Consider the following 20,636-nt stretch of genomic DNA (forward strand, 5'->3'; position numbering starts at 1 on the left):
TATAAGGCAGAATATTTTATCGTTAGCATCCACAATGTCTATCACAGATGCCTGCTTTGTTCATACTCACTGCAATGACAGCCAGTTTAATGCGGAGTTAATGTTTGCTCTTTTTGTGTCTGTTTTTAGGGATGGAACTATTATTTTCATCATAAATAACATGCCACAAACATGCCATATTTACTTTCTAAATATTAGCACTGGCTCACAGCTTAATGTTGCTTCATATCAAGTAATTGTGTTTGATGGAGAGAGAAAAAGAAGGGTCAAGGGGTCAGTGAGTGGAAGGGGCTTTTTATGACCTGTCAGTGATTAAGTGGGGGAAATGACTGACATTTATTAGCTGGTCACCTATAAAGCATTCAGCCACACCATGCACATAATATTGAGCACCTCTGGGTCTCACTAATATTTGCAAGGAATGGATAATTGAACTCAAATGAGCCATTGCATTTAATACTTCGGGTTTTGAACAATGTCACTATCAATAACTGTGATGATGTTCTTTTAGCATAACAAGTTTGTTATGGTGTTCCTCAGGGGTCTGTTTTGGGTCCTATAGTTACTTTAGTATTTACATGCTCCCATTTGGAGCAGATTGATATGAAATAAACTTTAGGTTAGGTCACTTACAGTTGCAATCAGAATTCTTAAACCCCCTTTGATTTTTTTTTACATTTTTTAAAATATTTCCCAACTGATATTTAACAGAGAAAGGAAATTTTCACAGTATGTCTGATAATATTTTTTTTCTTCTGGAGAAAGTCTTATTTGTTTTATTTTGACTAGAATAAAAGCAATTTTAAATTTTTTAAAAACCATTTTAAGGTCAAAATTATTAGCCCCTTTAAGCTATATATTTTTCTATAGTCTACAGATCAAACCATCGTTATACAATTACTTGCCTAATTATCCTAACCTGCCTAGTTACCCTAATTAACCTAGTTAAGCCTTTAAATGTCACTTTTTGTCACAGAAATTGGGTCTAATAATTCTGATTGCAACAGTATACGCAGTGTTGGGCACATTCCTTTAAAACAGTAATTAGTTATAGTTACTTGACACAAATAGTAACTTGAGTTAGTAACTGAGTTACATAATTTTAAAAGTAACTAACTACCAGAGAAAGTAACTATTGCGTTACTTAAATCTAATTTCAAATGATTGAAATAAATATAAAACATTGATAGCAGCAGCTATTTATCTAGATATTATTTTGTTTAATTCTGTCTGAGTAATAAGTGTTTGTGGTGGAGAAAAAGTTTTATTTGCTTTGACGGCTTTGTCTCCTCCATTGGTAGCAGAACTCACGTTATCACCTGCGTAGCCACAACTTTTGTGCTTCATTAGATTAGCATTAATTGTCACGATGCAGAGACACCATTTTTCTGGGCATAAGTTGCAGGATACATAAACGTTCTTGTATTTCACCTCAATGAGGGAAAAGTAGTGCTTATATATTTCCAGTTTGCAAACGCTACCTTTGAACTTGGATTTGCCATGGTTCTGACACCTGGTCGTTGGTATGTGTGACTGACTGTGCGCGTGCTTGTGTGTGAACACCCGCGCTACTCTGCTTCTGATTGGCAAACGATGGAAATGTACTCTAAGCCAATCATCATGTTCTCAGTTACACCATGTGGTTGGTTATGTGTCCTACCCAAGCCCCGAACACACACCCATGCCAGAGAATTCTCTGAGAACCGCTTTCGTGTTCTCACTTATAGTAACGCACATTTTATTGTCAGTAACAGCGTTGTAACGGTAACTAATTTGATTACTTATTACTAAAAAAAAAAAAAAAAAAAAAAAAAAAAAAAAGGAATCACCATTAACGCAGTTTATTTATAGCACCGTTAACCCCATCACTGCTTATATGTTGATGATGCCCACATCCACATCATCTCAAAGTCTGACATTTTGGTTCCTTTTTTTTTTTGCAGGATATAAAACTATGAGAGCACCTAAAAGAAATTTAACCAAAAAGACAGATACTCACAAAACATGCAACCGTTTCCTCTCAATGTCTGATACTAAAAGCTTATTCATTCATTTAATCTCTTCAAGACATGATTATCGTTCTTCATTTTTCACTGGTTTACCAGAAAAATCCAAGTTTGGTTAGTTTGCGTTGGCTTTCAGTTCATTTATGCAGGTCATATGACTTACAAGAATTATTAGAAGTTGCCGTTTTTATGATTTAGTTACCCATTTTTCTTATCGAAGCTGCTGAAAGCCAAGAAAAATCAACAGAACAGAGACCGTGTATTTTTAGATCACAGAGCTCTTTACAGTGCTACCCCTTAATTATGAAATGCACTTCCATCTAGGACCAGAAATGCTTGTATATTAAAAGGTGCAGTAGGTGATCTGCCAAAATGCTAACCGGTTAGCATAATATCTTTGAAACAGCCCTGCCATCCAAAGCTACGCCTCCTGATATATTGAACGCGCACATTAAAGATGACAGAGACCCACTAGTTCACGTCAATCGCCAGTTAGAAAACTTTATAGTACTTTATAATACAATAATTCTAAACAAGAAACTAAGATATCTCGCATGTTTTCAGTTGTGTAGCAAGCAAAACTTGTCAAAGTGCAATATTTCATGCATGCAAAGATCGCTGGACTCACTCTCTCACACGCTTTTGTCCTAAAGCGACTACTGTATGCTTAGTGCTTGCCCAGCGGCGTGCAGGAATTACGCTTAAGCCATACTTGCATGCTATTTCAGACAGAATATTCAAAGTAGCATGGTAAACAATATAGGGAGCGCGTCACAGGGTTGTCATGGTTCAAAGATTAACCAATGTGAACATAAATAATGCGGAATATCGCCATGTTTGGTTGTTAAACTAAATAAAATCAGCCCAACAATATTTAATTGGATGAACATTTTTTAGTTTTATACCTTATCCAGAATGTAACAATATATTTAGATGATTTAATTACGATTGGAATGTGAAGAGACTTTCAACCAGCACAACAAAAAATGTTTCTGAAGACAAATCACCTACTGCACCTTTAAGGGGATAGTTCACCCAAAATGAAATTTACTTGCCCTAAACTGGTCCCAAAGCTTTATTAGTTTCTTTTTTCTGCTGAACCTAAAAGATGTTTTGAAGAAAGCTGTCACACCTGTAACCACTGACGTCCACAGATGGAAAAACAAATGTAATGGAGGTCAATGGTTAGTGGTTTTCATCTTTCTTCAGAATATCTTCTTTTGTGTTCAACAGAAGAAAGACACTCAAATAGGTTTTTGACAAGGGAAGAGTGAGTAAATGACAAAATGTCCAATTTTGGGTGAACTATCCCTTTAAGCACTTTTAAACCACACCTTTAAAAACAAAATCATCATATTGTCCAATTCTCAAACAGCTGCTTGGTATGTTGAATGACTAATGTTAGTATATGCATCTCTTTTGCATTATTTTTTAATTAAATGTTTAGTATTTATAGTATTTAATTTTTTTTATTGTTTTTTGCACACTGGGTGTGGGAAATGTGCAGTAAAAATTAAATTATTATTTTTATATTTAATATTATTAATATTATTATTTATGGATTAAGGAGCAAGTTCCTCCTTAATCCATAAACTTCATCTGTCATGTCATCTGATAATAAATGGTAAACTCACTAGCCTCCCTCCACCAGGCATGTTTCCATGGCTACACAGGGGCCAGGTGGGCAGAAACACCACACAGACCCTCTGACAGAAAAACAAAAAACAGACGGCCCACACCCAGCAGTAATAACAGCCCACACGGCCGTTTCCAGCCTGGTGTCACATCCAGGCTGACCGTGACGCCCTGTTACACTGCTGAGGGTGGCACGAGGAGGAATGGCCATGTCTCTCGCACACACAGAATGTCAATACCTTCTTTATTTAGTGGTTGAAGCATAAGGGCTCATAAACAGAGGCTTTAATTGGCTTTATACATACACATGCACACAAAAAGCTCATTCATAAGAAACATTTCCTGGGTGTGTTCTGGCATTGAGCAAAACAGCACGTAAAGTCCAAAACAAATAATTTCTTAGCAAGGTGGATGTGTGTGCCTAAAGGGAAAACCCTGGTTTAATACTAGCTAAGCTTTGAAATGAAACCCTTATGATGAAATAAATAAATTAAAATAAAATAGATAAATAAACAAAAACAAATAAAAAGATAAAAATAAATAATATAAATAAAAATTAATAAAAGTAGATAAAATAGATAAATAATTAGATAAACAAATAATAAAAAAATGGATAAATAAAAATAATATAAATAAAAAAATAAATAGATAAAAATAAAATCAAGATAAATAAAAAGATAAAAATAGATAAAATGAAAAAATAAAAAAAGGATAAATAAAAATAATAGATAAACAAATAAATAAATAAAAACAGATATATAAATAAAATAAAAAAAAAATAAAAATATAATATAATATAATATAATATAATATACGGGTGACGCAGTGGCGCAGTAGGTAGTGCTGTCGCCTCACAGCAAGAAAGTCGCCGAGTTGCTTTTTCGAGCCTCAGCTCAGTTGGCGTTTCTGTGTGGAGTTTGCATGTTCTCCCAGCGTTCGCGTGGGTTTTCTCCGGGTGCTCCGGTTTTCCCCACAGTCCAAAGACATGCGGTACAGGTGAATTGGGTAGATTAAATTGTCCGTAGTGTATGGGTGTATGTAGTGTATGGGTGTATGTGTGAATGAGTGTGTGTGGATGTTTCCCAGAGACGGGTTGCGGCTGGAAGGGCATCCGCTGCGTAAAAACGTGCTGGATAAATTGGCGGTTCATTCTGATGTGGCGACCCCGGATTAATAAAGGGACTAAGCCGAAAAGAAAATGAATGAATGAATGAATGAATAATATAATATGCAAATTTAGATTTACACCATACTGAAACCAAAAAAAGAAAAAATAATAAGTTAAATAACTTTATTAATTGCTTGTTTGCAGTTTTTTTTTCAAATCTGTGTATGTGTATGAAAGCAAGACAGACATTTCTAAATCTATTACTAAAGGATATTTCCAGCACATTATGACTAAACTGAGACGGCAGGATAAGGCACACAGAGCTGACCATAACTCACCCCTCTAATGACACATTCTCAGCCGTCTCTCTCTGCTCTGTGGTTTAAACATTATTGAGGGTTTGCGCTGCTTCAGCAGCATTTTAAATACAGAGCAATCAGACTGATTTATCAAGATCAAAAAGACACTGAGGTCAGCTGAAAAGATGGAAAATGGTGTATTGGACCTTTTTGGTAAGTTTAAATGAGCTTGGAAGGGAGAAAAATGGCTCATGTAGAAAGATTTGATGTTATGATGTCACTAATATTAGTAAATTACCATTCAACTGTCAACTTCAAAAACTTGGTCCACCTCAGTGAATGACAGAATGAAGAGGTTTGTCATAATTTTTTTTTTTTTTTTTCTTATTTAAAAGCTAAAATCTTCTGTAGTTTCATCTTGTAATAAAACTGGCAGAAAATGAAAAAATACTGTTTTCTAGGCCAATGTTACTAAAACCCTAATTGAATTTATTATTTTTAATGAAATGATTACGGTCAAATGCAATTCAATTCATTATGCTGAGGTAAGATAAGCTAAAAGGGGCCCTGCTAGACCACGAAATCGGCTGAATGGATTCAAAAATGGTTCAAGTCAACTTTTGAACTCTAGGAGACTCTAGGAGCCTTTTTTTTTTTAAAAAAGTTGGAGCATTCATTTATGGGGACAGGCATTATATTTCTGTTGCTGACTCGGTTCATCATTAATAATCCAACAATAAAAAAGGCAAGCACAAAGTCCCTCACTGCTTTTGTAGCTTTAATCAGAAACCAATCAAGTTCTTCTTACGGTGAAGATGCTTAGTTTCTTTTGCATATTTTTATTCTACTGCATTTCTTTTCTTTCCATAATTGTTAAAACTAGTTTTGTTACTTTGTTTTTTGCTTTGCGTTTCAGTATTAAGATTATGAAATTTCTTTTTCCACATTTTTTATGTTAAAGCTATATTCCAAAATGGATTAAATTCATTTATTTCCTCAACATTCTACACACAATACCTTAAAATGACAATGTGAAGAAAGATTTTGAAATTGTTGCAAATTACAAATAAAAACTTGAAAAATCATATGTACAGAAGTGTTCAAAGCCTTTGCTGTGAAGCTCAGGTATCTTTGGTTTCCACTGATCATTCTTGAGATGTTTCAGCAGCTTAATTGGAGTTCACCTTTGGTAAATTCAGTTGATTGGACATGATTTGATGAAGCATACCCCCGTCTATATAAGGTCTCAGGGTTGACAGTGCATGTCAAAGCACAAACCAAGCATGAAGACAAAGGAATTGTCTGTAGAGCTCGAGACAGGATTGTTGAGAGTCACAAGGCTGGGGAAGGTTACAGAAAAATTTCTGCTGCTCTGAAAATTCCAATGAGCACAGTGGCCTCCATCATCCATAAGTGGAAGATGTTTGAAACCACCAGGACTCTTCCTAGAGCTGACCGGCCATCGAAGCTGAGTGATTGGGGGAGAAGGGCCTTAGTCAGGGAGGTGATCAATAACCCGATGGTCACTCTGTCTGAGCATCAGTGTTCTTCTGTGGAGAGAGGAGAACCTTACACAAGGACAACTATCTGTGCAGCAATCCACCAATCAGGCCTGTATGGTAGAGTGGCCAGACAGAAGCCACTCCCCCGCCTGGAATTTGCCAAAAGGCATCTGAAAGACTCTCAGACTATAAGAAACACAATTCTCTGAACTGATTAGACTAAAATGTAAGTCTTTGGAGTGAATGCCAGACGTTACGTTTGGAGAAAACCAGGCACTGCTCATCACCAGGCTAATACCATCTCTACAGTGAAGCATGGTGGTGGCAGCATCATGCTGTGGGGATGTTTTTCAGCAGCAGGAACTGGAAGACTAGTCACAATAGAGGGAAAGATGAATGCAGCAATGTACAGAGACATCCTGAATTAAAACCTGCTTCAGAGTGCCCTTGATCTCAGACCGGGGAGACGGTTCATCTTCCAGCAGGACAATGACCCAAAGCACACTGCCAAAATATCAATGGAGTGGCTTCACAACAACTCTGTGAATGTCCTTGAGTGGCCCAGCCAAAGCCCAGATCTAAATCCTATTGAACATCACTGGAGAGATCTGAAAATGGCTGTGCACCGTTGCTTCTCAAACCTAATAGAAAAAATTCCCAAAGACAGGTGTGCCAAGCTTGTGGCATCATATTTAAAGGTGCATCAACTTCAAAGTATTGGCCAAAAAATGTAAATACTTCTGTACATGTGATTTTTCAGGTTTTTTATTTTTAATTTGCAACAATTTCAACAAATATTTTTTCACATTGTCATTATGGGGTATTGTGTGTAGAATTGAAGAAAAATAGGAATTTAATCCATTTTGGAATAAGGCTGTAACATAAAAAATTTTGAAAAAGTGAAGCGCTATGAATACTTTCCGGATGCACTGTATTGCCCACTGAAAATCCTTTTAAATATTTGTGATTACAATTATGACCAAAATAACAATAATAACGATTATGATCTTTTATCTCCATAATCGAGCAGCCTTAGGATGAGCTGGCCTAGATGGTTTATCAGCCTAATTACTTGCTAGTTTGCCAAGTTTAACCTTGTAGACCAAATTAGCCAGGCTGGATAAGACTAATAGACAATAGTAACTTGGTTTTTGACCTAGATCCTCAAATTCTCCACAGCCAAAGTCCCCAGTGAAATTAATATGGTTCTTTTAAGCTAAACCTGAGCAGAAGTTTGGGTGTCCTCCCACCTGTCTGGGACACAGAATAAAGCCTGAATTCAGGACGTTCACAGGAAACTCAACCTGAATAAATCCTGTCTGAACTTTCCTTCCTCCATTCTCATTCCCATGAGTCCACAGCAGTGTCTGAGCCCCAATATATAACTCCATAAATATACCATACAAGTGACAGCAATAAAACCATCAGGGCAACAATGAATATTATATGCAAAGCATCTGGGACGATCTAATTGTGATAGGTGCCAGAAAAGAATATGAATGACCTGCAGCACACTAACCTGAGACTGGTCTCCACACATCAGGTCCCAGGTGCCGTGGTGACCCTTGGACTGCCTGTAGAGCCGCAGGGCATCTGTGAAAGCCGGTGTTGATACCTTGCACTCTTCTGACAGTCCTAGAGAGGTAAAGAAACATGAAATGTTATAGAAGCAACTAAGTGTTCAATTCACAGTAATGAAGAACGTGAGAACTTGGTCAATTTAGGATTATGAATCAAATATAGAATTGTGCAGCTAATGAAATTGCAACATGGACCAAAGTCAATGAATGATAAACGGCAGAAAGACTATTTAAATATGACAACAACAACTTTAAGGAATGGCTATTTTTCTCAGTAATTTTAACAGGATTACAATGTAATTCAAAAGAAAACAAAATTCCTAGAAGCATCATAGTTGTAGGGCTGGGCGATTTGGCATGAAAACGAAATCTTGATTAATTGAACATTAACTATTATGATTAATGAACGATTATTTTATTTTTTGATCATAGTTCACTGACAGGTTTTATACAGTAAATATGATCACATATAACAAGTGAGAGATTTCTGAATGAAGGATGCATTACTTTTCGATTTTGAAATAACTGAAGGAAACACACAATATTTATGATTATTTATTGAACATCAATGATTGTTGAACTAAAACGAACTTTTCTTATAAAAAAAAAGTGAAAATAAATAACTTGCACTTTTGGAAACACAATTAATTATTATCATCAGTGATTTTCATATTAAAAGTAGAAAATAAGCAAGATCTCTTCTTAACCAAATAACTCTTGCATTTCCTGTAAATAATATTTTAAACAGTGCATTTCTTGCATCTTTTGTAAACAAATATTTAAATTTAAATAATAACTTAATAGAAAATATGTAGTCTCAAGGCATCTCTGGCGCAGCTTCCAAAGTTCCAATCATCATCAATGTAGTGCAAAGTAAGGCCAAAAAAATGGGTCCATCATCCTACTTGTCCAAAGATCAGATGTGGCTGCAGAAGTATAAATCAGCCTTAGAGCGGGGTCATGTGACTCCACACGCAGTAGGGAAAGTAACTGAAAAAAATAATTTACCTGGAAAAATGAGATCGAAAAGTAATCAATAATTGACATTCAGAACCTATAATAGATTAATCACCCAGCCCTACATAGTTGGTAAACGGTTTAAGAATAAATAACATTTTAGGATAAAAATCTTATTTAATAAATTTCAACCAATAAAACAGTCCAGAAAAATTCAATCTAAAAACTGAAGATGGAATGAACTAAACAAGGATTTTACACAAAAAACAAGACCAGCTGGTGGCAAAAGGCTAGTGGTAATGTGCGCCGACATGAGTTCAATTCCTGGCTAGATGGTCTTTGCCAATCCTTCCCATCTATCTGTTCCCCACACTTTCCCCATCTATAATCCAGTCCAATAAAAGGTGAAAAACCATAAAAATATTCAAATAAATAAAATAAGACCAATTCCACATGGCACTATAAATAAGCAAACGTAAAATACACACCAGCAATATGCATTTAAACAATTCAAAAGTCTGACTTTACACATCATTTTGCAGAAATATTGACAAACCACTCTAGAATTTGATGTTTTTTGATGGTCCAAATTGATGACGACTTGTAGACCAACTTGGACAATCAATAAATCTTTCAAAAACATCATGTGAAACTCCTACAACCTATTTTTTCCAGCTGGAAGAGAGAATGAATTACTATTTCAAGACCACATCTTAACTAATAAGAGTCTGTGGAAACTACAGTTACCGCCACTCAAGCAGAGAATCCACAAGATCTAACGTGACAAGACTTTTTGTAAAAACACTTAAATGGAAATATAATTATAGGCTACTGTAGTGAATATAGATAATGTGCTCTCTGTAGGACCATTTAAGGAAAAGTTGTACATCAGAGGTGCCATGTAGACGACAATCAATCAAAGGACACTATCCAGTCACGCTAAAGTCATTCTGAACAGCTGCTATTTGAGAAGATTTGGGTCTTTTGGGACAAAGATAACCTTTTATAGTTGCTTTCCTGTTGCTCAAAAGGAAGTGAGTTTGATCCATAAAGTTACACACACAGTGGTACGGAAAGACAAACACACAGATGGACACGAGCAATAGCAAGCTGCAAAAACACTCAGAGGACAGGCGCCGATGATGGTGAATGTGTGTACCTTGCATTTCTCACATTATCATTTCCTGTGAGAGTTGGGTTTAGGGGTACGAGGATAGAAAAATGCAGTCTTTTACAGTATAAAAACCATTACACCTAAGGGAAAGCCCCCATAAAGATAGATGTACAAGTAACCCATATGCTATTACAGCAATACTAGTACATTTTGACCTTGTGGGGACATTTTTTTTTATCCCCATGAGGACAAAAGCTCATTTACAAAATAAAAATAACATAATTAAACATTTAAATATTAAAAAAAAAAAAAGCAGATTGTTTTATGTGAAAGTTGGGTTTAGGGATAGGGTTGGGGTAAGGGCATAAAAATATACAGTCTGTACAGCATAAAAACAATCATTATGTCTATGGGAAGTCCCCATAAAGATAGCCGTACAAGTGAGCATGTGTGCCTGTGTATATGTGTTGCAGTGAGTTTCAGATTGGCCGACACAAAGACAGGAAGTCAAGAGTGAGAGATTAAGGGATAGAGAGATGGAGTGTGTAAGTGTCTGTCAGGAACCGGAAATCCACTCAGTGACCATTTTCCAAGACTCAAAAGGAAAGAGAGACAGCGCCAGAGACAAGAGCCACACAGAATGAAGCAAGTAGAAAATAACCAGCTTTTCTTGGCTTGAGCCCCATGAGAAAACACTAGATGCATTTGTCAGCAGTCTGCTTGGAGAAAGTCCCTAGAGTTCTGTGCGCGATAAAACACAATGACCTCAAATCAGTATCAAACACCCCTTGTCCCTAGACACTTCAACTAGAAGTCCAAATAAACTAGAGACACCTTGAGAGAACGTGTGGCCCACTTTTGCACCAAGGCAGTTTAAAAGCTCATCCAGAGCTAGAGCCTAGTTTCAAAATCAATTGGTCGTCTTTCGAGACTTAAAGCATGTGATCTTAACATAGGAAAGCTGTTCATACAGTAAATAGCTAAAAAAAAAAAGAAAGTTGCTGGTCTACAAATAAGAAACTGCAAGAAGCAGCGTAACCGTGACAAACAGAAACTGCCTGACTATTCTGGAGTAGCAGCTAAATACACTGCTAAACTTGTTATTCTCATTTGTAATCACGATGTAAACAAACTACAACAAGCGGCATGAACACATTGGATTGGCAGTGTTTGGAAGCACATGCAGGTCTCAACCCAGGGCTTGTGGTAGTACCCAGAATAGCAAAGTCCACTAAAGGAGGTCAAAACTTCTCATACTTGGCTCCTAAACTCTGGAATAGCCTTCCTGATGATGTCTGAGAAACACTCACTCGGAGAGAGCAACAAGATTAAAGAGCAATCTTTTAGTAAAGCATACACACGTTGCATCACATAATGGTATGATGCACAAGTGTGCTCCAAGCAGGTGAGTGAGCTTGACAAACCACCTGTAAGACATACTCCTCCTGTCTAAATACACCAGGCACTCTGTTAGAAATTTCTGTTTGTTTGTATAACTCCTATTTTCATTTATAGCACTTCATTTTGGCATTGATATTTAACATCTCTTGTTTAAACGCGGTATAAAACAGCAGCTATGCTAATTATCTTCTTTGTTCTCTATTTCCACCTGGGTATTCCCATACCGAAAATTGAGATTGTGCAGTACCATTGATAAGATCCAAGACCCATGAAAAGACAATGTCAACATTGAAATCTTAAAGGACAACACTTAATACACTTCATGGACCATAGAAATCAACTATATAACTCTATAGGTACTAGTTAATACGTTAAAGTTAATTGTAACTAACAAAGGTATGCTAATTAATAACCTTATCTTTACCATATTTGATTGTAATACAATAATGTGCACCGTTTGTAAAGCTGCTTTGAAACAATAATTGTGAAAAGGGCTATTAAAATAAAAAAAAAACACCAATGGACATCAATAGAAATGCAACTTCCACAATTAATTATGGCATATTTGGTGCTTCTGCATTAGCATTGTTGGGAAAGATGAAAAGTATTGAGTGATGACGGCTCTGTAACCAGTGGAAAAGCAAACTGTTTCCTAGAGGCTCACCAGTCAAACCATTTTCAAACCTGCAATAGCACTAGCACCAGGATCATGCTGGTGGAAAAGGGATACATGTAATTGTTTAGTATCGAGTGGAAAAAGAGCTGCACTCACTTTTTTTGGTGAGTTGGCAGGCCTGAGAAACTCAACGCGAGAGTCTTGAGCAAAAAATAGTACATATGGTAGAGTTTAGCGTGGCCTGCACGGTGGTTAGCCGAGACTCCTGGGATGGCTGGTTCCCAGGCTTCCTCTGCCACCGCATGTGTGTGCACTTACCATTAGTGCTCCGTTCACTGGAGCATTTCCCAATTGGGCTAAAAGCACAGGATCTAGACAGTTTTAGAGAAAATATCATCTCTGGATCAATAATTAGAACCAAGGAAAACATTTTTGCTGCTTTCTTAGATTCTCAGATGGACCGATTTTATTTAGAATCATGTTTTTTAAATTAATTTAATTTTCATGAAATGTTTACATATTGAGTTCCAGAATTAAAAAAATATATACATACATAAAAACACAAAGTGTTTCAGATTAAAAGAAATTAATGACCAAAACAAAAAAGGTACACAATATACTTTGAAAATATAATACTGTATCTTTCAGAATTAAAACTCCCAGTGACTGCAACTACTACTTTATTATTTCTTCCTCAAATATTTTATATAAAAAAAAACCAAAAACATATATAGTAATAATAATAATAATAATAATAATAATAATAATAATAGTAATAATATTAATAAATCATGAATGCTTCAAAACTGCACTGTTTAAGGACCACATGATATGATTGATCGTGGCTGGTCTCTCATCTGTGTATTCATTAACTAGCCAATCGGATTAATCTAAACTCACTATAAATATCCCGTCTGGCATAACTCCCTCATATCTTCGTTTTTTGAAGACCACCCTTTACCAGTGGGAGCTCTTGGGAACTACCTGATCTCATACCCCCTTACATGCTTATCCAGGCGGGAGCCCTCAATTATTTCCGAGCCAGGGTTCTCTCCTGGGACAGCATGCCAAACCAGCTAATATTATCAAGCAATATCCAAGTGTGAACTATTGAAATGATGTTTACCAGATATACTGAAAACATTTGATCTTAATAAAACCTAATAAACTGAATAATGCTTTAATGATGACTATTTTAGATGCACAAAAAAAAACAAAAAAAAAAAAACACCTTGCATCAGAGTCAGATTCACATGTCATGACGGTGTTAACTAAACAGTCGGTCACAGGTTATTATTACCTAGTGCACAAGGCTGCTATTAAATTTCAAGCACACAATTTGATTGTGTACAGTAACAGTCAACAGTACCAACAACTCTGTATATGTACAGTAACTGACATTCACCTCTACTTCCATTTTCAAACCTGTTTGTTTTCTTTCTGCCATGGGTCTCCACATTATGATGTCATAATGGGTGTGATGATATGATTGATTACCAACTGTCCCAGTTGCCAATGAAACTACAACAAAACAATTGCCTAACCACCAGCACAGGCTAAAATACGATTCCTAGAAAAATGTTCACAATGCAAAATGCACATCAAGTCACCAAGGTTTTAAACATTCTATTGGCTTGGACCATTCCAGAAGATGAATTTAGGAAACCTACTTCATTGATTTACCCTTAAGGGGTTCAAAACATTTGTGAGAGCTTTTTATTTTCTGTTGAATTCAAAAAAAATATCTACGTTCTTGAAGAATGCACAAGTATAGTCTTAGTTTTTTCATAGTAGGAAAAAATACAGATAGAAGGTCAATGTAGGGCAGGCTACCCATTTTATTTAGAGTGGGGGAAGTATTAAACATGTCATCTTTTCTCAGAAAACATTTTCTGAAGGTGCTGTTGACTTGAAAATTTTACCAGATGTTAATAACAATGTTGTGTTGCGGAAATGTCCACTCTGGTTTCATCTTCATCATCCTGGTAATGTAGATGTTGGACTGAAGCAATAAATATTAATTTACAAATGATGAAGGGCAGAGGGCTACTGAAAGATTTCAGCTGCTGTCTAGGTTTTCACTATGTTTCTACACCTCCCTTTCTTTATGTATTCAAAACTTTTTCCGTGTCGTTTCATTTTATAACACAGAATTTAATTTATAAACTAATTCGATTTGTTTTCTTATCATACAATTATTTATTTGGTAGTTAACATCTGGTGGAAATTTCAAGTGAACAGCACTTTTAGAAATATGTTTTTTTATTTTGAGAAAAATGAAGAGGTGTTGAATACTTATTTCCCCCACTGTAGATCATATTTGTTATGTCCCAGTTTATTAGTCCTATTTGTTTTAAATTAGCTGGAAGAGATATATATATATATATATATATATATATTTATTTATATATATTTTTTTTAATTGGCCATTTTTAAAAGGTCTATTATTTAATATATAATATTATATTAGTACATAATATTATCTAATATTAATATTATTGTCCCACTTAAGAAATTAATTCTCCAATTGCACAGAAAAAAAAAACACTAATTAAATGGGTACTAATAGGTGCAATTTAAGCTGAATACTAGGATATTTCAAAGCAAAATATTATGTACCTTTATTATGGCAAAGAAAAGACAAAATAAATCACTTATTTAAAATATTATGTATAAAAATGCATGGGAGAAAAAAAAAACTTAAAAAATGTATTTTACAGGCTATAAATATTGATTTCAACTGTATAAACAAGCTAAAAATACTTTTGATGCAGTATAAACTACTTATTTAAAATGAGTTAAACACATTTCTTAAGCTTTTTGGGACAACTTAATTGTTTTATGTTCAATCCACATAAATTTAAGTTAACTTGATTGATGTCAGGACAACATGAAGGAATTGTGTGGAATCCATACTTTTTATAGTGCATGTTCAGCAGCAAGACTTTGGAACTACTAGAGGTTCAGTAAATGATGCAAATTATCATTATTAGATGAACTGTTAGTTAAAAGCCACTAGGTTCATACACTGCCATATAGTTCAAGTTTAAATATCTTAAATGGTGTATCTGCAGTTTGCTTTATCTTAATTCCATGAATAGTCTTTGTGTGTGCAAGATGATGCATTAATTTAACTGCATCTCTTTCCATTGCTGCAATAAAGCCCAAGCACTTTGAGCAGCTGCTGTAATACCGCAGCTTTGCATGTGGTTGATCTTCTCTGCCCTCTGGTAACCCTCTAGCCAAAACACAGAGCTGCGTTCTCACGTTTACCTCAAGTCATATTTGCCCTCGGCTTCAGGCGGGTTTCAAGGACTTTGCAGAGCCCTACCCTACTGCGTCAAAAGGCAAATGATGTTCACCATGTAGCTTCGTGACACTCGTGACAGACTGTTTCAGCCTGTAACATAGTCAGGGACTTTTAGGATTCTAAAAAGGCCTGGCAGAACGCCTGGACATCTCTGTGTTTGCTGTACATATTGATCTGGGGTGTCTCTTGTTACATGTTCATTTTAAATCAATATGCAAAAAGGGCTGAGAAACGACACTTCCTCTTGACGAGTCAACATTTATCCTAATTAATGCTAATTTCTTGTCTTAAAGTGCATGGTTGATGTCAGTGTTATGTAAAAGAAAAGAGCTACATAATCCTGTATCAAAATGTAATAACTTGCTTCCACTCAGATTGTGCAGGCTATTGGCTACATGTAAAGCAACAGTAGCAATATATGAAGATTTTATTTGCAAAAACAGATAACCTCCATTTAAGCAACTGATATCTTCAATCCTCAAATTTCTGAAAAAAAAAAAAAGAAAAAAAAAGAAGAATTGTAATTTCCATAGTGTTTTTTTTTTTTTTTTTTTTGCAAATGTACCCTTCAAATGCAAAACATAAACATATATATTCCTGAAAATTACTAAAAATGGAGGTATTTGGTTTTGCAAATAAACATTTACTAACATGAACAAACAATTAGTAATAGATTTATTATGGTATTTATCTTTGTTAACATAGTTAATGTTATTAAATTCAAATGTTCATGTTAACTATCTGCATTAACTAATGTTAACAGGCATAAAATTGGGTTTCAATAATGCATTAGTTAATGTTGAACTATAATTAATAAATGCTTTACAAGATTATTCATACTCTGGTAATGTTAGTAAATGCATTAACTAACCTTATCCAATGGACCATTATTCTGAAGGTGTTACCATAAACTCTTCATCATAAACTCTTCATCACATACAACTAATTGTAAAATATTGCATATATAAATTTGCTAATAAAGTACCATTTCCATCCTACTTTCCATCCTAATGTTTTCAAAATTATCACTTTTTGGTCATTTTTATTCTTGAAAAATATATTTTTTTAAATCTGGACATTGCTGCAACTATGAAAACTACTTTCTAAAAAGTTTAGAGAACAGAACACAATCAAATGATCCCTATTCACTCAGATCTTAAAAAAATAAAAATATGCATGTCACTTTTAAAAGAAACAGTTTAATTCAAGGTTATTTATATAGTGCTTTTACAAAGTAGATTGTGTCAAAGCAGCTTAACATAGAAGTGCTAGTAAATTGAAACTGTGTCAGTCAAGTTTTCACTATGCTCCTGCGGATATCCTGTAGGTCCAGCCTGATCTCACGAGAAAAAAGTATTACCTTTTGTCAGTTTAGTGGCTAATTCATACGAGTTCAGTCGTATGAAATTGTACAATTTTAAAAAGGAGGCGTGGCACCTAACCCCACCCCTAAACCCAACCATCATTGGGGGATGAGCAAATCGTACTAAATTGTGCGAATTAGATCGTACAAAAACATAAAAATTAGCCACCAAGTCAAAACGTTACGAATTGCCGTGAGATTGTGTTGACACCACTTGGGTTTTCCTTCTAAAGTACTTTCACGTGCCTTTAGTTTAGGATGAATATGTACATTACAAAAAAAAACATCACGTTTACATAGAGAAAATAACTATTAATAGTTCACTTTCTAGTCAGCGCCAGTAGCCTCATGATCAAGTACTTTGGAATGTAGCACTTATGTTGTATGTGGCAGCACTGCAATTCTGAGTTCGATTCCCGCCTGAAGGTCCTTTGCCAATTATTTTCCAATTTCTTGTCTACACTTTACTGTCCAGTACAATAAAGGAGTTCAAATACCCTAAAATATATTTAAAATTGTTTTCTAAAATCTAAAAGCCAACCAATAGCATGCACCTATTAATATATTCCATTTTACTGCCAGGGGCGAATTTAGTGATTTGAGGGCCCTAAGAAATTCCAGCCATGGGGCACAAAAGTCCTAATAGGCAGCCTTTGTATTCATTTATTTATACATCTTTTCTATATTTTTCTTAAAATAATAATAGTAATAATAATAATAATAATAATAATAATAATAATAATTAAAAAAACTACAAATAATAAATGGTTTGATTTTTAAAACTAAATCTTTATCTGATTTGACTGCTGGACTGCTCTATTATTGAGGGGTGGGGGCGTAATTTGCACAGACGTAATAATTTTGATGCAATTCTATTTATTAGACACAATCTGACAAAACGATGTTATAAATAAATAATTTATAGGTATAATTTATACTCCAAGTATTTACTGGGGCCCCTAAATTTCCTGGGACCCCTCAAGTGGCTGCTCACCTCTCTTACTGGTTAAATTCTCCCCTGATAACTGCAATGTAATTAATTGAAGCGGTATCATGGGGAAAATAACTAAAAAAGGTCAAGAATATTTTTTTAAACAAACAAACAAATAAAGTGTCAATGCTGAAGTAAAATGGTTTGCTTAACTTCTGCTGGTGAATAAGCAGGAGGGTCCTCTTGCTATAATAAGTGACCCAAGATCAATCCATCACTGAAGGTCTGGGTTTCCTCAAAGTGGACAGACAGGGAAAAGGAATGTAAAAACTATCCATCTAAGAATCTTATTCATCCCTTCAGGTCAGGCTGTGAGTGATAGAGCTTTACTTCTTATAAGACACACCCTTAATTCATACTAGCAGCTTCTCAACACACCCTGGAGAGAGAAACACCAGGAGGAATCTGATGTAAAAGTGTCTGCGTAAATTGTATGGTATCTGTTGTGAAGTCTTATGTCATTATCATTGCTGATCCACCAAGCTAGTAACTTGCCATCATGTCTGGACAAGCCTAAGTGAGAATGCCTCTGACCACATGTCAGCACCTTTTCTTAATGCCCTGGAGTAGATCAGAGGATGTTCAGTTAACAGTCAGCGACTGGCAGAATAGAGCTATGCTGCTCTGCAAGTTCTGTAATTACTAAATCAGCCAATAAATACAATTCCTTTTATTAGTTTTGGTATTAAAGTCTTCAGAAACTTTCAGCATTTTAGACTTTTTTGAAACTAGTCTTTTTTTTATTATTATTAATTATTATTTTAAGTTTTCATCAGCCTATTTTTAAAATAATTGTTTAAAATAATTTACACAATGAAAATTGACAACAGACAATAACATTTATGGTAGATTAGATTTTTTTTTTTTCAAAATCATTTTAAAACACTGTTTTGATGCTCAAAAGATTTCTTATTGTGGTTTCCCAAAAAATATTAACCAATACAACCAGTTTCTAATAAATAAAGGATATAGTGGCCAATGTTATTGTGCATCACTACTTAAAATTACACCATTTTGTTACTATATTTTTACGAGAAAGCTCCTTGAAGATAATATAAATGCATTCCATTTGTAAATTAAAAATGACATCATTCTCAAGGAGCAGTAATTATTTCACAATTCTTGAAGGGATATATTCAACAGCAGTTAAAATGACAAAAGGAACATCCTCCACACCTTAATGTCATTGCAACATTTTGATTGAAAAAAACACAAACACTTTCTTCCGCTCACAAACACACACCCTGCTGTGTGATTTGAAATATGGCAATAGGCCAAACGACAGGTGATGTCTGAAGGTGGAGTTGAAGGTAATCTGATACTATGAATTTTTAAAAAGGTATGCAGGGATTTAAGTATACGCATTAAGAAATTGTTTTTAGGTCATGTTTGAGTGACAGCATCTAAAGGCGATCAGAAGTTAGGCTTTCATTCATCTCTTGCTGTGACGCAAAGCAGATTAAAGCAAACGTCTGAGGCTTCAATTTCATCTTGTTTTGTTTTAGAAAGAAAACGTATTTTACACTGTGGGACAATGCGTCTCGTCCACACAAAAATCAACAAATAAACATTGAGCCTGTTTCCAAAATAAAGTGGTTCTTCATTTTACAAGTCCCCTAGAGTTAAACAGGCAAGATTTTCACTTTGAAACCCATTAAGTCGATCTCTGGGTCTGTCACTCTTGGCTTAGCATAAATCATTCAATCGGATTAGACCATTAACATCTCGTTCAAACATATATATTTTTTAAATTCTGTATTTACATTTATATTTACATGTGAACCAAGACGGACAAAATTTTTAAAATTTTGATAGGTCTAGGAAATGTGCTCTCATACCAGCATTATAAAATCAACTAATTTTGCTGCCGCATCACGGCTGCAGCAGGTGCAAGAATATTGCACAATGCTTGAAAATAGTCCCCTGCCAAGTAAGAAATCAGCTGAATGGATAAAAAAATTATAAAACTCAACGGTTTAACTATAGGACACTTGTGAAGTGAAGTTTTCTTTTAACATGTGAACCAATGTTTCCTCAGATTTTGATAAACATGAAATATTAAAAAAAAGCACATAAGACCAATCTCATGCTACAGAAACAAAAACACAGGACACGGCATAAATCTAAAAACAGTAAGAATTTTTTTTTTTGGTCTTTCTTTGTGACCGTGACTCACCGTTGTTGGTGTGTCTCACACAGTCCTGGAAGACAGCATGCCACTTCTTCTGTTCCTTCTCGGTCATGACGCAGAAGTAATGATGGCGAGCGTATGGATGCCACAGTATAAGGGGAAACTGTGTGGGACATTTCAGAAATGGGGCACTGCCTGCTTTTGCCTTTATGTCTAAAACAACACATCACACAAGACAAAAAGATGAACATTAATTAAAATTTATATTATACTGATCAGACTGAATAGACTATATCAGTGCTTTTCAACCACGTTCCTGGAGGACCACCGGCTCTGCACATTTTCCATTTCTCTTTAACCAAATACACCTGATTAAGATCATCAGCTAATAAGCAGAAACTGAAAGACCTGTAATGGGTCAGACAAAGGAGACATCCAAAATATGCAGTGTTGGTAGTCCTCCAGGAACGTGGTTGAGAAACACTGGACTATAGAACACCATTTATAGATTAAACAGAGAATATATTTTGCCTCTGAGAAAAAATAAAAAAAATTCATATTATTTTGTAAGTAATAAATTATAAAATTAAATTAGTTTTAAATGAACACATGAATGAATGAAT

The 20,636-nt window shown here is 35.0% G+C and overlaps 1 protein-coding gene across 1 annotated transcript in view; it reads right to left on the minus strand.

Annotated features, from left to right (window-relative positions):
* The window catches only part of niban2a (niban apoptosis regulator 2a), a 50,824-nt gene that overhangs the window by 15,731 nt on the left and 14,457 nt on the right, over window positions 1–20,636 (minus strand). Inside the window, exons 5-6 of the mRNA XM_056446005.1 lie at window positions 20,059–20,226; window positions 8,070–8,185 (exon numbers count right to left, since the gene is read on the minus strand). Of these exons, the coding sequence (XP_056301980.1) occupies window positions 8,070–8,185; window positions 20,059–20,226 (284 nt within the window). The remainder of the gene's footprint in view (window positions 1–8,069; window positions 8,186–20,058; window positions 20,227–20,636) is intronic.

Source organism: Danio aesculapii, chromosome 21 (genome assembly GCF_903798145.1).
Source record: "Danio aesculapii chromosome 21, fDanAes4.1, whole genome shotgun sequence".
Classification (NCBI taxonomy): domain Eukaryota; kingdom Metazoa; phylum Chordata; class Actinopteri; order Cypriniformes; family Danionidae; genus Danio; species Danio aesculapii.